The sequence below is a fragment of the Mesitornis unicolor genome, unplaced genomic scaffold (genome assembly GCF_000695765.1).
Source record: "Mesitornis unicolor isolate BGI_N332 unplaced genomic scaffold, ASM69576v1 scaffold2297, whole genome shotgun sequence".
Lineage (NCBI taxonomy): Eukaryota > Metazoa > Chordata > Aves > Mesitornithiformes > Mesitornithidae > Mesitornis > Mesitornis unicolor.
The window spans coordinates 1-16421 of NW_010196916.1; the positions used below are offsets into that span (position 1 = coordinate 1).

The window sequence follows — 16421 nt, forward strand, 5'->3', positions numbered from 1 at the left end:
CCAGCAGCTCCGCGGCGGTACCGCGCTAAGCCCGCGGGGCCTTTAGCCGCGGTCCTGAAAGCGGCTTTTTCCGCCGTCCGGCAGGGCCGTGGGGTGGCCAGGGCCATCATAATTCGCTGCCCTGCGGAGCTCCCGTATCCCTCCCCGCAGCAGCTGAGGCACTGCTGGCTGTGCTGGGGGTGCCTGATAGTGCTGGGGGTCCTGTCACTGCTACAGGGAGCTGGGCTAAGGGGGAGGGAGCAAGTAAAGCATCCACACTGTGCTGGATTGCACCCGTGTTGCCAGCTGTGGAGCTGAAGATTGTGTTTTACCGGCTGCAGAAGTGGTTTTGTGTTTTTAAAACATAAGTCTGGAATTGTCACAGAGCATGAACACTACAAGCAGATGCCAGTTACACTGAGCAGACTGTTGTCTGGTTCGTCCAGTTTACTGCTACTTTGGGTGTTGTCCAGTAAGGGCACGTTACTTTGCTAGGGTTTGTTGTGTGGTTTGGTTTTTTTTGGGTGCTAACCCTTGGAAAGCCCTGTTATTAAAGCCCTGAAGGGATGTAATTAATTTACAGTGAAAAGTTCAATTTAAAACTTTCTGCTGGCTATTACAACCTGAGCTGGGAAAAACCAACTAATTGAAAAACAGCAGGAAAAAAATCTGTCTTTTGTTAGTTGGAGATTGTCAAATAAGGAGAGGATCAGACTGAATTTTCATATTGTGGACACAATACTAGAGGGTATTCTTTAATTTATAGAATTGGTGCTGGTTTTGGGGTGTCCTTAAGTTATTTTTAATTACTATTTATTTAGCTGTCATTAAGTAATGACCAGAAGTCTCCAGTGTGCTGAAATGTTCCCAAAGGGAATGGCTGAGGAAGTGGCTTAAACCACTAATGGAGAGATCATTCTGTCAATATATGAAACAATACCTACAGACGTATTTTTGTACCTTTACACTGCTTCATTAGATGAAGCCAGTAGCTGGTGAATTAGCTTGCTCAGGTGATACCTTTTTCTTGGTTTTCCTTTATTATCAATTATTTGTTTTAGCATTCTGAATTAATTATCACAGAGTATTAGGAGTTGGAAGGGACCTCAAAAGATCACCCAGTCCAACCCCTGCCAGAGCAGGATCACCCAGACCAGGTCACACAGGAACGCGTCCAGGTGGGTTTTGAATGTCTCCAGAGAAGGAGACTCCACAACCTCTCTGGGCAGCCTGGGCCAGTGCTGTCACCCTTACAGTAAAGAAGTTTTTCCTCATATTCAGATTGAACCTCCTATGTTCCAGCTTGCGCCCATTGCCCCTTGTCCTGTCATTGGCTGTCACTGAGAAGAGCCTGGCTCCTTCCTCCTGACACTCGCCCTTTACAAATTTATAAACATTAATGAGGTCTCCCCTCAGTCTCCTCTTGTCCAAGCTAAAGAGACCCAGCTCCCTCAGCCGCTCCTCATAAGGGAGATGCTCCACTCCCTCAATCATCTTTGTGGCCCTGCACTGGACTCCTTCAAGCATTTCCCTGTCCTTGAACTGAGGGGCCCAGAACTGGACGCAATATTCCAGATGCGGTCTCACCAGGCCAGAGTAGAGGGGGAGGAGAACCTCTCTGACCTACTCACCACCCCTCCTGATACACCCCAGGATGCCATTGGCCTTCTTGGCCACCTGGGCACATTATTGCTGGCTTATGGTCATCCTGCTGTCCACCAACACCCTCCAGTCTCATTTTTGTTCATGAAACACCAATGAAATGAAGCTGTAGATGCAAATTGCCACTGTTTAAAAAGCAGGGAAGGTAACAATAGAAATGAATGAACAAAGTCCAGAGAAGCAGACAGAGGGACAAGTGAACTTTTTCAAGATAACAGCACTCACTCCCTGGTTTAGACATATTCAATATGTGTGTGTAATAGACTTGGCCAAAATGAGTTGGTTTTTGTTTTTTAAAGGAGTATCTGTTTATTTTTCAGAAAATGTTTTATCACAGAGGTTATGGTGAGACTATGTACTAGGCTATGCTTTTTTAAAAAGCCATGTTATGATTTTTGATTGAATATCTTTTCCAGTGTTTTTTAGATATTATTTTTAAATTGTTTCTATGAAAATAGTACATTACTGAAATGTCATGGCATTGTCTTTCTTGATACAAAATTCTGAGGGCTTTCTTATTTTCAGGCTTTGAAGTATACAGGCCGTGGCTATGCATCACAGCGTACTTTAAATGTAAGTATAAAGCACCATCTGACTACAATAAATCACTTTTTAATTTGTTTCTTAGTCACTGAAGTTTTAAGAAAAGTTATCACAAGAAATCTGCATTGGAGACAATGTGACTCGTGCCCAAGTCACACCTTACTGCAAAATCTGGAATAAAAGTCAGATTTCCTTTTTTATTTTGCTTTGCTAATTGTTATGTCGTGTGGGACAAAGTTGGTCATTAGTGTGTCAGCTAACTTCAGCTCACCGCAACTACTCCTGACTGGAAAATACAGCCAGTACCAACTAATCCCTGTGAGGGTTTTTGTATGCTATCCTGCAACTTGCTGTTACAACAGAAGTCAATCATGATGAAGAAAGCATTATGGAAACAGATAGACATTCTTCATTTTTAACACTATGATTTGTCTTTTTTCCACTTAATTTTCTAGTGTTTTTTTTTTTCTTTGCTTGCCTCTCTATAGAAAGAACTTGTGAGACCCTGTAAAGCTTTATGTGTAACTCTCACCACCTTCCCAAGGATCAAGGCGAGGCTGACCAGTCTGTAGTTCCTTGGGTCTTCCTTCTTTCCCTTCTTGAATACAGGAAGGGTGCTTGCTTTCCTCCAGTCTTCAGGCACCTCTCACAATTGCCGTGATTATTGAGAGTGACCTTACAAAGACATCAGCCAGTTCCCTCAGCACTTGTGGGTGCATCTCACTGAGGCATATGGATTTATTCCCTCTTCTGATCCTCCTCCACCAAGGGTACATCTTCCTTGCTCCAGCCTTCCCCTGGTCTTTGAGGTCTGGGATCTGAAGATCCTGAAGGCCGATCTTACTAGAGAAGGCTGAGGCTAAGAAGGCAGTCAGTACCTCAGCTTTAGAATCATCACAGAATTGCTTGGGTTGGAAGGGACCTTAAAGCTCACCCAGTCCAACCCCTGCCATGGGCAGGGACACCTCCCACCAGCCCAGGCTGCTCAAAGCCCCATCCAACCTGGCCTTGAACACTGCCAGGGAGGGGGCATCCAGAGCTTCTCTGGGCAACCTGTGCCAGTGTCTCACCACCCTCACAGTGAAGAATTTCTTCCTAATATCTACTCTAAATCTCCCCTCTTCCAGTTTAAAAGCATTACCCCTTGTTCTATCACTACCTGCCCATGTGAAAAGACCCTTCTCAGCTTTTCTGTGAGACCCCTTCTGGTACTGGAAGGCTGCAATAATGTCCCCCCGGAGTCTTCTCTTCTCCAGGCTGAACAGCCCCAACTCTCTCAGTGAGTCCTCATAGTGCTCCAGCACTCTGATCAGCTCTGTGGCCCTCCTCTGGACCTGCTTCAAGAGCTCAATGTCCTTATGTTGGGAGCCCTGGAGCTGGACACAGTACTTCAGGTGGGGTCTTAGGAGAGGAGAGTAGAGGGGGCAGAATCACCTCCCTGCCCGTGCTGGCCACGCTTCTTTTGATGCAGCCCAGGATACAAATGCAGCGTTTTCGATGTCCTTTGTCACCAGGTCCCCTGCCCCATTCAGCAGCAGGCCCACATTTTCCCCAGACTTCCTTCTGCCTCCTGGGTGCCTATGGAAGTCCTTGTTGCCTTTGACAGCCCTTGCCAGATTCAGTTTCACTTGGGCTTTGGCTTTCATAACCTCATCCCTGCATGCTCTGACGTCTCACAGGTTGCCCGTCCCTACTTCCACCTTCCTTGTGCTTCCTTTCTGTGCATGGGTTTTGGTCGTCCATGCAGACCTCCTGGCACTTTTACCTGACTTTCTGTTTCTTAGACTCGACCGCTCTTGAGCTTGGAGTGTGTAATCCTTGGGCATTCAACAGCTTTCTTCAGTGCCGCTTCACTGCAGGACCTCTGAGACTCTTGCAGGCATTGTCCATCCCAAGGCTGGGCTCAGTGCACTCCAGCCGTTGTGTCCCAGAAAGGGCAACCACCCCTCCTCATCTTCTTGGCCTGTCCTTCCCAAAGAGCCCGTGTCCCTCTATGGCAGCACTCCAGCCACGGGAGCATCCCACCACGGCTCTGTGATCCCATGATTGTAGTCTTGCAACCACACACTGATCTCTTATTCCTTATGTTTATTCCCCATGCTGCATGCACGAATAAAGATTATTTTAGTGCTCTGAAACACTTGCAGGATAAAAGGGAAGCTATGACATGAATGAAAGAGTAGAAGTGGAGAAATTAAAAAAACATACTGATATATGTGTGCATATGTGAGAGAGACCATAACTTTACTCCGTGCTTCTCCTCTTAGGAGGTGGTGATAGCAAGTGCTGTAAGGACACCAATTGGATCTTTCCAAGGATCTCTTTCATCATTGCCAGCCACTAAACTTGGATCCATTGCAATTAAGGGAGCAGTTGACAGGGCAGGTATATGTAAATATTTTTTCTGTGATAAAGAAAGCCTCAAGTGGTTCAGGACGGTATCAGTCTGTGTCTTTTATGTATTTTTTTTTAAATTTGCTTGGTAAAGGAAAGGTTCAGGGGTTGTTTTTTTTGCTCCTGTGGCACTCTTAAGTCTTTTTCCACAATTGTTTCAATCTGAATTAAGTTAAGCACTGCTTCCAGGAGCAGATTGTTACTTAAGGATATCTGTGCTAATCCAGATCTCATTAAACATGCTAATTATTTGTCTGGAGTGGAGTTTTACGACACACCTAAGCTGGTGCAAAGGCTACTTGCTGCTGAAACCAGTGGTCTTTCTTTTTCGTGTCCGCTTTTTACACCCTTGTGAGTCTATTAATGGATTCACATCAGCAAAAAAGTATTTTTGAGAGGAGAGGAGGGTTAATTTTTTCCAAATTTGGTTTCTTGAAACAGCATATTACAAGAACTTGAACAGCAGGGCTATTGCAGGAAAGGCAGTGGGAAAACAGGCCTCTTCTCTCCAGTGGTGTCTTCCTGTGGCCTTTCCTCAGCCCCGTTAAACAAATCCATTTATTTGGACATAACTGTGGCAGGTGGAAAGTTTTGTGCGTTTAACCATCCATGCAGATTGAGCTGCTTAGGTGAGGAGTGAGTCTGGAAAAGTTTCCTCGAGTCGGCTTGTTCTGCAGAGTCACAGGAGAACTCTGCTCTGGGGGGGCCACCGGTTCCCCATGTTCTGTGAATATGAGGGTAGGGATCTGGGATGCACCCAGCTGTGTGCTGCTGGTGACACACAGCTTGGGCATGACACGTTTCATCAGTCCTTGATAGAAAACTTCAATGGGAGGGTTCGTACAAGGGAGTTACATCCTCTGTGCAATGAATCCTGAATTGAAACTATTTTCTTTTATAGGTATCCCTGTGGAAGAAGTGAAAGAAGCGTATATGGGTAATGTCTTGCAGGCTGGACAAGGACAAGCTCCAGCAAGGCAAGCAGTCCTGGGTGCAGGTATTCATTCTCTTGATGCTGGGGTTAAAGGTTTTCTGTCTTTATATAGACGGTGTAGACTATTGAGCTATGAGTTAAGCAGAGTAGTGGCCAGCCTGTTGTCACGACAGCCTGTGTATGCTTTTTGCCCTGTGGTGGGTGAAGGGTGGATGTTGTGCTCATGTCAGTGGGCCTCAGTGCATCCTCAGGAATCAGTTTTCATGTGCACAACGGATGTTACTGCCTACGGTGTCTGCGGAACCTGGAAAAGACAACACTGGAGACCAGGCTGTTACTCTTGGAGTACTTTCCACTAATGATGGATGCTGCTCTTTGACTCTTTCCTGAAACAGATTTTTTTTTTTCTTCAGTGTATCATTACTCTTAAGCCTTACTGGATAAGAGGTCAGTGAGTTTCCTTGAACTGCAGATAAGAGTATGTCATTACACTCGTCTTCCCATGGAGCCTGGAGCTGTTACTGGAAGGATTGACTCTATAAAGTAACTGCAGTGTGAATATTACTGGGCTGCAGGAATGATTTTCTTTTCCCTTTTGCTGTGGGGATGGTATTCTCTACCTTAGTGTGACTCTAGGAAAGTCTGTGGGTCGGGGAAGAACCTGATACTTTGTTGGCTCTGTCCCTGTGCTTTTTTGAAAGAGAGGGAACTGCAGGCTCAGTAGCGTAAGCTGGGCTCCCTGGGCTTAGATGTAAATTGATCTCATGAAATATTGCTGGGACACCTATAAAGTGCTACTCTGTCCTTTAAATAATACAGTTGTTTGTACACCTTCTTTGACTCAGGTCTACTCATTGGCACTCCTACTACAACTGTCAATAAGGTCTGTGCTTCAGGAATGAAATCGATCATGATGGCAGCACAAAGCCTGATGTGTGGGAGTCAGGTATGTGAATTTTACTGCTGTTTTATGGAAAAAACCACACAAGTAATGTTGTAGATCCTGCCCTACCAATGACTGTGCTCTGTGACTTGGGACTGTGTTTTGACTTGGCATAGTAAAGCTAATTAGCAAGGTTTTGTTTTGCTTATGCAACCTTAATTTTATAGTCACTTAAGTTTGTTTTGGTTTAAAACAGAAAAAAATTGTAAGTATTATAGTTAGGAAATTGCCAGATGTAGTTTTAGAGATGAGCAAATAAGGTGGATGTTAATTCTTTTTTGTATTTACATCCCTTCCCCACTGCTCTTCCCCCATCCCACCTCCCAGCCTATCCCAAAAAAGTAGTTAAGGGAATCTCAGAGTCACAGAATATTAGGAGTTGGAAGGGACCTCGAAAGATCATGCAGTCCAACCCCCCTGCCAGAGCAGGATCACCCAGACCAGGTCACACAGGAAATTTTGACGCTTTCTAGTTTGAAAAATTGAAGAAAATTTTGCAGGCCTGGTTTTTGATGAAACACAGTATTGACTTTCAGACACTTTAAACCCTTACATGAGTTAAATACATATATGAAATGAATGTTGTGTGCAAGTGCATTACAGATGTTTCAGGCTTTTTTATATTAGAAGAAGTGGAGTCTGTTGTTGCTGAGTGTTTTCATTGGAGAGCTTGATGGAGAGGAATTGCTCATCTCTGTCAGCTGTGCTCTAATACTTGCTGTACAATGGGGAAAAATAATACCACTTGATGAGAGGGCAGGAGAATACACCATCTTCTGCAAGCTGTTGAATGCCATGCAGCAAAGAATACGGGAGAAGTGTGAATTCTGTTCTTAATTCCATGCATTTTGGCAACATCTCCCTTTCTCTGAAGTGAAAATATTGCCAGTTCAATATATATTTTTGGTTTACAAAGTAAGTGGCTCGTAAAGGAGAAATGGACTTACTGTTCTTACTTGGTTTGTGTAGAACAAAAGTAAAATACTCAAGTTTTGTTGTCCCATCTCTGAGGTTAGCAGCACTTTGTCCGGTGCCTGATCAAGTCAGGGGAAGTCTTGTCACCGGACTTTGCACCAGGCCCAGCACGTCTGTGTAAACAGTGACATTGGGCTTTAGTCATTCGCTCCCAGTGACTTCATGAGAATTGTGTGTTTGGTTGGTTTGACAGAAGCAGGTCATGAGCTCTGGAGAAAACTGGAGCTTTCAGCTGAGCTGACCATAGGCGCTGTGCTGCCAGTCTTAGCACAGGCAGAGACTCGGCCAGTTGTTAGTCTCTTAAAACTACAAATTCTGGGGGGTTTTTGGTATTTGGTTTTGCTGGCCAGGGACTGAGGTATCTGTGGTGTCAGTCAGTGATGGTTCCCAGTGCTTGGGTCTGTACATCGTTGTATAAACAATTGTATTAGCTGTCTCCAAGGCTTTCACTTTGTGGAACTGAAATGCCAGGGACTTTGTTGCTCTGTTCTGTTGCTGCTTCCACATCTCAGCTGCCTTTCTGATTTCTCTGCCTTTCTAGTTTGTGTCCAGCCGCTTTTGGTTCTTGGTTACTTCATGTCACTGTTCCTGGATCTAATTTATAATCTGTCCGTCCTGAACCAAACCATTATTTCTCTGAGTCTTAAAGAAACAAAAAAAAAGCTTTCATCTTTTTCTTATTGCTCTTTTGATGTAAAATCTTTTTGCGTTTATATTAACAGCACCATCGCACTCTCAAAGACTTACACTGCTGTGTTTGTACTTTGCTTACATTCATTTGTATTTCAAATATGCCGTTAAAAATAACTGGGTTTGTCCTTCACATCCTGAGATCCTAGGGGTTTTGGGGGAGATTCTAGGGGCTTTAGAGGAGATCCTAGGGGTTTTGGGGCTATAGCCTGGTGAATAGTAGGTGTACTTATGGTCCTTATAGCTTTGCTGTTCGTAGGTTTTCTGTTTGTTTGCTTTGCCTCAGCTTGAGAAGTATACTGATTCATAAATGTCGCAATGATTCTGCTTAATTCAAGTTCAGTAATCATTAACATCTCTCCTTTTTTCCTGACCTTTTCAGATGATAAAACCATATTATAAGTCATCTCCCTTTATATAGTAAGCTGAAACAATGTCATGTAAAACTGCAGGTACTTGTAAATCTCCATCTCTTCTTACTGGTCTCTTACATGCTGACTGTTGCTTGTTCCATAGTGATATGGAGCTGCTAACGAAGCACAGAAATGAGAAATTTACAGAAAAGAAAACTGTTTAAAATAACATTTATAATTTTATCTCAGAAGCTTTTAAAGTAAAAGTGCAGGAGACTGACATGGCTCTTGCAGCTTTCTAAACTTATATATGAAACTGAAGTCCAGTTGTTCTGTCAGAGTTGACTGACTGTCTTCAGCTGTTGTTCCTGCTGTTCGCTTTTTAAATGCATAAAGATTTTTTCTTTCCTCTTTCTCTAGGACTCCTCAGAAATATAAAGTGTTCATCCTTAAGCTTTTGCCAACATTTGTTCCTACAAGAAGCCATAGAGATCTCACTGCATTATTAATACTTTTAACTTGTTTCCTTTGAGCAGGATGTAATGGTTGCTGGGGGAATGGAGAGCATGTCTAACGTTCCCTATACAATGAGCAGAGGATCAACACCTTACGGAGGAGTAAAGCTGGAAGACCTGATAGTAAAAGATGGGCTTACCGATGTGTATAACCACATCCATATGGTAAATATTCCTGCACAGTACCGAAGTGTCAACCGTAGACCTGGTGCAGCTTTGAAGAGCTTTCTTATAATTATTGTGAAACTGCTTCATCCAGCAAACCTAGAAGTGAGGAATAACATTAACAGGGGAGGAAAAAGTCTTCCATTTCCAGGCCTCCTGTAGGAACTGTAATGAAGGGGCTAGGCAGAGGACCAAACCAGAAGAGCAAATTGTGTGTTAATACTTACCTGTCTCTGGTTGGAGTCTAAATGGTCTAGAGCAGGGATTTGAAAGAAAAAATTCTGCCAGTGATAGATTGCTGTTGCTCTGTCTGTGGGAGAGAGCAATCCAGTTATTGGTGTCTGTGAGGGTACCTACTCTGCACGGCTCAGCAGGCTGTCCTGTTTATTTTTCCTCCCCCAATGCACATATCTCATATCTTCTGTTAGAAGGTTTGAGTCAGCTGATGCTCATCAGCAGTGTGACTTAAATTGGACAAAACTGCAAACTCAGGTTGGCTTTGGAAAACAACTGCTATGAAGATAGCAAAGAACAAGCATCAGGGAAGAACAGTTTGAAAAGGGAACGACTGGTTCAGTTCAGGGATACTTCTGATCTTTGCCTGTGGTCACTCAACTGCAGGGCATTGCTGATTGATCGGTTGGTGTTCATGCTGCTGTACAGGAAAACACATCTTGAAGAAGAGTCAGCTGTGATCCATATATCTGAGACAGACCTCACTGCTTCCTTGTGTGATTTATTCTTCTTGCAGCATAGTGCACTCTGCTGAGGCTGTTGGTTGAAACCCACTTGCACATTTCAGCTAAAATGGATTTTGATTGTGAGGATTTCTATAGGGATGTAAATGGTGGCTTTGCTAGTTCCTGTATGTGAGGAAGAACTCTAGGAGTGTGTTATAATACAGAGTTTTAATAGATTGGCACAGTATTTCAGAACCTTTTGTCTTCATTATAGCAGCTGTAGGTTGCTTAGAAAACTTTGACAGCCAGTGTGAGAATACAGAGGAAGGCCCATCCGATGGCTTTAGGGACTCACTCTTGTCCGTGTTCTGGCAGTAGACTGAGTTGCTGGTGCTATGAAGACTTTAAATTTGTTAACCGCAGAGAAGTGAACTTGCTTGTTTGAAGAACTGGAGGAACACGGAACTAAAGGGTTTTGAGTTGATTCATTGAGCTTTCAACAGAAGTGAGAGGTGGAACAAAACCTGTTTAAGAACAACTCTCTCAGGTTGATTGAGTATCTTTTTAAAATTTATTTTGTCACCAGGTATTTAGACAGTGTTGGTAATGAATTACGATTGTATAATTATAGATAAAATTGTTTCATTCTACTTATTTCATTCCAGTTGTTAGACAAAAGGTATATATACTTTTATTTTTACAGTTTTTAGAGTATCCAACCTTGAAGGGTAAGTAAGCCCTCTGTGTTTCTGTTCTTGTAATCTCTGGAATAGGCAAGCTAAAAATGGAATGAAAACACTGGTAAGATGGTGTGAACTGTGTTCTGTGGCTGAACAATGATCCTCAGTCTCTGAAGACATCAGCCCTAAGCACATTAAAACTTACTTTTGTGTGCAGTTTTTTAACTTAAAAAAAAGCCTTGTAAGGAAAGTTCCTCCATTACTTTAATAATTTGGATCCAGAAAATGTTTGCTAGATCTGAATTTCATATTCCAAAACCAGAAATTACTGTTTGATCATGACTGTGTGAATTGGTAATGGACACCAAGTTCAGTTCTGGAGATCCGCTGGTTCAGTTTTTTCAGTTATGTTTCTACTTCATGTCTCCAGAAGTGCCAAACCTAACGTGCCTGGTTTTCTCCAAGGGCAACTGCGCTGAGAACACTGCCAAGAAGTTCACTATTTCACGAGAGGAACAAGACACCTACGCCATAGGCTCCTACACCAAGAGCAAAACAGCCTGGGATTCAGGAATATTGAAAAATGAAATAGTTCCCGTCACCATTTCCCAAAAAGGTATTATGGAAAGGTGTGATCAAATGAACTGTGTTTCTTACTAAAAGCTGTGCCATTGTCTGCGTTCAGTGCAGGCTGTGTTGTTTAAACATGCGGAGCTCAGGAACACTAATTTTAGATCAGCCAAGAGTTTTCTGTTACGCAGACTTTCTGGTGAATAGCAGGCAGTGACCTGGGATCCGGTTTTGGTTTTTTAATTTTTCTTTAATGTTACACACCGTATCTTCTTCCCTCTTCATGTAAGTGTAAGACTAGCTATTGAATTTAACTGGTATGGCTTGAGGACAGCTGTGGTTTAATTTCCCCTTAATTACCTTACAGATATGTTCTTTGTCCCTTTCATTCAGCCAGCAGGAAGTATAAATGGATTTGCTGTGAATAAATTGGATTAAGGAATAATTTTATTTTCAGTTTTCGTAAGCACACTTCTTGACATGCATTTTATGTGTGTTTACGTTTTTTTACTGAAATAAGTTTTTTCAATAATGAAGTGCTTAATCGAAGTACTGTGTTAGAGTGGACTGTTACATAAAATACTAAACCCAAATCTGAATTTCAGGGAAGCCAGATACAGAAGTGAATGAAGATGAAGAATACAAACGTGTTGATTTTAGTAAAGTTCCAAAGCTGAAAGCTGTTTTCCAAAAAGAAAATGGTAAATATTGCTAAATCAACTGCTTAATTTTCTACCAAGTGCAAGGATACTTTGTTGTGGTGAAGAGTGCTGTTCACAAGAGCTTGAATGCCCAGTTGTAGTCCATGAACTGTTAAATGTCTGCTAAGACAAAGAAACAGCATGAGTTGCCTTGGACTCAGAGATGGTCCAAGAACCTTAAACCAGTGAAAAATCTCTGGTTTGGACATTTCCTTCAAAAAGACTGAAACAGATTGGTTTCAATTTAGCTCTTGCCTTGGTTTCCACCAGGTGTAAGCTCTTGTTGCAGTGGGAGCTGGAGTTGCCTGTTACTTCCCTGAATCTGTAACTGATAAATCTTTCTGCTTCAATGGAAGTTGCCACTCATTCACGAGCCCTTTTGAGCTGGAATTCTGTGTTAATGTCCGCAGTGCAGCTGACACGGACGGTGTGATCAAAACCACCACTTGGATAAAGATACAAATACGTGTGGTTGTACTTGATTAATCAAACGGATCCAAAAACCCCAACTCTGTTAACTCCCTGCAACAAACATTACCATACTGTTGAGACCTTGTGTTCAAGGGCCTAAGATAAAAAAACCCGTGTTGTTAACAGGGCATACATGAGCTGTATCACACCCTCTGTTTAACCAAGGCTTTACCTTCTCTAGGAACAGTCACAGCTGCCAATGCCAGCACTCTGAACGATGGAGCAGCTGCGTTGGTGCTGATGACTACAGAGGCAGCCAAGAGACTGAATGTCAAACCCTTGGCACGGGTAGTGGGTAAGGTTTTTCTTTTATTTTCTTTGAGTTCAGTCCTGGAAAATACCCCCACGGTGTGCTCTCAGGCTGGGAGTCCCATTTGGCTGTTACCTGATGTTCATGGGACAGGGCAAGCCCTTTGGCATTATGGCTGCATCTTAATGCAGTCCCTGAAATTTCTGGTGTTGTACCAGCAGGCTTTTGGTCTTAAACTGAATTTTCTGCATGGAATAATATTAAAAATCTGAAAATGTTATTATGTGGCTCACTTAAGGCACAGATACATCTGAAGTTTAATTTCATGGACCGTTACATTCAGAATTTTTCTATCTTGGCTGGGTTTGCTGCCTGCACGGATGAAAATTGTGCATGGTAAAAACAACAGGTCTTTAAACAGCTTTTATGATTTTTACAGCTTTTGCAGATGCTGCTGTTGATCCTATTGACTTCCCAATTGCACCTGCATATGCTGTTCCCAAGGTAGGAAGAAAACCAAGTGCTTTTTTGAAAAACAACAAACTTCCCTAGCACTGGATTGTTGGTTCGTCCTTCAGTGGATCTTCCTGTCATTAGGATCGAAGTTATAATTATGTCATAAATACAAAGAGCACGTTTTTCTGAGGAGGAAGGTTAGAATGCAGATTTTCAGAGTAACCAATTTCTCACACCTATTTTGAAAGGGAATATTGGTCTATGTTGCTTGTGCCAACTTTGGGCTTGTTTCTGCTTTTGAAGCTTTGCAGCTAGTATGGCTAAAAGGCAAAATAAATACAGTTAAACAAGTACAGAGTACTTCAAAAGGGCACTGAAGAAAAGTGCATGGCGTGAGGTGCTACTGTGTCGGTTCAAGTGTACTCGCTGTAGTAGCAGTCTTGCAAGTGCCATGAAAACATGCACTTGGCATAGGGTGCTTTCTGCTGCTGCTTTTGTGAAAACTCAAGCCTGTGGTGCAGTGCTTTAGTTTTGCTTTTTCCCACCTGACAAAGAGGTTCCGAAATGTGAACATGAATCAAACTATGGCAGCCTGAGCCACCGACTTCAAAATAGGCAGAATTATTTCTATAATTGGACTCCTATATTTTTATAGTAGTAATTATTCTTATTATTATTTCTAGATTCTAAGTAAGACAGGCCTGAAGAAAGAAGATATTGCCATGTGGGAAATCAACGAAGCATTCAGTGTTGTGGTGCTGGCCAATATTAAAATGCTGGATATTGATCCACAGAAAGTAAATATTAACGGAGGCGCTGTCTCTCTTGGACATCCCATAGGGTAGGTAGAATAAGCACTGGTTTTTGCTCTGCACAGAGGTGTTGTTTTCTGGACACACTGCCAGCACACTTACCTGTATTCTCAAGTTTAATCCATGTAGGAAGGGTAATAGACATTTGCTATCAGGTACACAGTGACTTAATTCAGGTGTTAAATTTAAGGGTACCTTGAAAAGAACATAATCCTGTTTTTCTCTTCGCAGTTACTTACCACTGACTTTTATAAAGAGCTTGCTTACTATAGCTATATGGATTGATGATGTATTAAAACCAAACCACTATTAACATGACAGAATAATAAAAAATAATTAATCCAGTAGTTAAGCTAATAAATTTTATGAGTAAACTTCTGAAAATAGTGAAGGATAGAGTACAAGGACTTTTGTTTTTCTGGCATGAAGAAAGTGAAATTCCAGGTCTTGTTGGAAGCATTTTTGGCAGTGAATCCCAGTCTCCAAGCACCTAACACTGCAGACCGGGACAGTTTCCTTCTCTGGAAGAGCTCTGCTACATGCAGAGATACTTCATGGTATACAGACTGACTTAGAGGCAGTTTCCTTTTCATGAAGAAACTTTAGATAAACATGGAGCTTCTGTTTGTGTATGGATCTTTCTGTTTGTTAAGTATTGGAGCTAGAGAAAAGCAACCTGTATTGTTTTTGTGTAGATGAAAGGGTTGGTTTGGTCTTTCTGTTGTTTTGCTGCTGTTTTTTTCCCCTCCAGTGAATTGGTACTGTATCCTGCCAACTATCCTGTGTGGGTCACATGAAGAATTTCCTTTAAACTAAGCTATATACACTTTTTTCTTTAATTTAGAATGTCTGGAGCAAGAATCGTTGTTCACATGGTCCATGCGTTGAAACAAGGACAACACGGTCTTGCGGGAATTTGCAATGGAGGAGGAGGCGCTTCTGCAATATTGATAGAGAAGTTGTAGGCTCACAGAGTGTGGGAAACAAAGCCTTAAACAAAGTGAAGAGTGGTACCTGTTACATCTTATTTACCAATAAGTGGATGAATTCTTTAACTGCTATTCTGAAATTTCTTAAAGCATCATTGATTATTGATTATACTGGGCTTTTATTACTTTGACTCAGTGCAAGTTTTTATACAGTACAAATAAGAATATGTCAAATTATGATAATGTCTTGAGACCTGACAATAAAGAATGTTTAACTGTGGCTTCTCTGTCACTGACGTGTGGTTTCTCAAACGCCACTGAAAAAAGAATTCCTAACTCACATAATGCAGCTACTGGAAGCAGCTGGTTTTGTACAGTTTAGTTGTTTAATTAGTTAGTAACTACCAAGTCATTTTTTCATGGGAAAAATAACTTTACTCAAAGATTGGTTTTCTACCGGGAATGGAAAAGAAACAGTTTCTCATGTAGCAGAAACAAAATACCAAGCAGAGTTGCAACCCTGGACTTCAGGAGGGCAAACTTTGACCTCTTCAAACAATTGCTAAGGGAAATCCCATGGGCAAAGCTGCTTGAAGGTAAAAGGGCCCAAGATAGCTGGGTAGCATTCAGGGACTGCTTCTATGAAGCTCAAGATCGGAGCATCCCGACACGTAGGAAGTCAAGGAAGGGAGCCAGGAGAGCTGCTTGGTTCAACAGGGAACTGCTGGGTAAGCTTAGGCGGAAGAGGAAAGTTTATAGATCATGGAAGGAGGGGCTGGCCACTTGGGCAAGTGGCTAAGGCTGTATGGGACTTGTTGACAGAGACTGGATTAGATATTCTGCCTTCTAAATGTTAAGGTCCCGGACAGGAAATTAAATTCCTAGGGGCTTGGTGGAAGGCAGGGGCTATTGCGGTACCCAATGATGCCCTGTCAGCTATTGAAAAGGGCCAGACCCCAAATAGCAAGATGGAGTTGCAGCAGCTGTTAGGCACATTAGGATACCGGAGAAAACACATTCCAGGATTTTCAGTTATTGCTCGTCCTCTGTATGATTTGCTCTGGAAAAGATGGAAATGGGATTGGACCCCACAACATACGGAGGCCCTTGGTATTCTAAAGGACGAACTTAAAACATACCGGAAATTAGGCCCACTACACCCACAAGACCCACTGAGAGTGGAATGGGGATTTGCAGAGCATGCCTCCTACTGTGGTGTATTTCAAAAAGGGCCACAGGGGCCAGTCCGACCTTTGCTGTTTTCCTCCACCTCCTTCAAGGAAACTGAACAGCGATATTCGGAGTGGGAGAAGGGGCTTCTCTCACTTGTCAGGGCAGTCAAGGCAGCGGAAAGATTGCACACGTCACAGGACATTATTGTGCAAGGCCTTATTCCTTTACTAAATTCGATCCTCAAAGGATTGCCTCCCCCAGAGGGAGTGGCCCAGAAGGCCACAACACAGAAGTGGTGCGCGTACTTGGAGGGAGTCAGCCAACTATTATCACTGAAGGAGGGCCCCCCCAAAATGTCAAAATTCCAACAACCTGTGAACCCTGACCCAGCTTTGTCAAGCTTGCCTTATAAACCTTCTCCAATTGAAGAGGCACCTGAGCTAACCCAAGATTCAGACACTCGAGGGGTATGGTTTACCGATGCGTCATCCCGTCGAGTGGGACCACAATGGCAATACAAGGCAGCAGCGGTGGAAATTGCCACTG

The 16421-nt window shown here is 42.8% G+C and overlaps 1 protein-coding gene across 1 annotated transcript; it reads left to right on the plus strand.

Moving 5' to 3' along the window:
- Positions 1-2149: 2149 nt before the first annotated feature.
- Positions 2150-14979, plus strand: ACAT1 (acetyl-CoA acetyltransferase 1; the record flags this gene model as incomplete). The annotated part of the gene is made up of 11 exons (XM_010188621.1): positions 2150-2214; positions 4452-4569; positions 5480-5575; positions 6358-6458; positions 9010-9153; positions 10979-11129; positions 11689-11784; positions 12437-12550; positions 12945-13009; positions 13645-13802; positions 14618-14979. Coding segments are annotated over 11 exons (1229 nt in total), but the record flags the coding sequence as incomplete, so codon positions are not given.
- Between the last annotated feature and the right edge of the window lie 1442 nt (positions 14980-16421).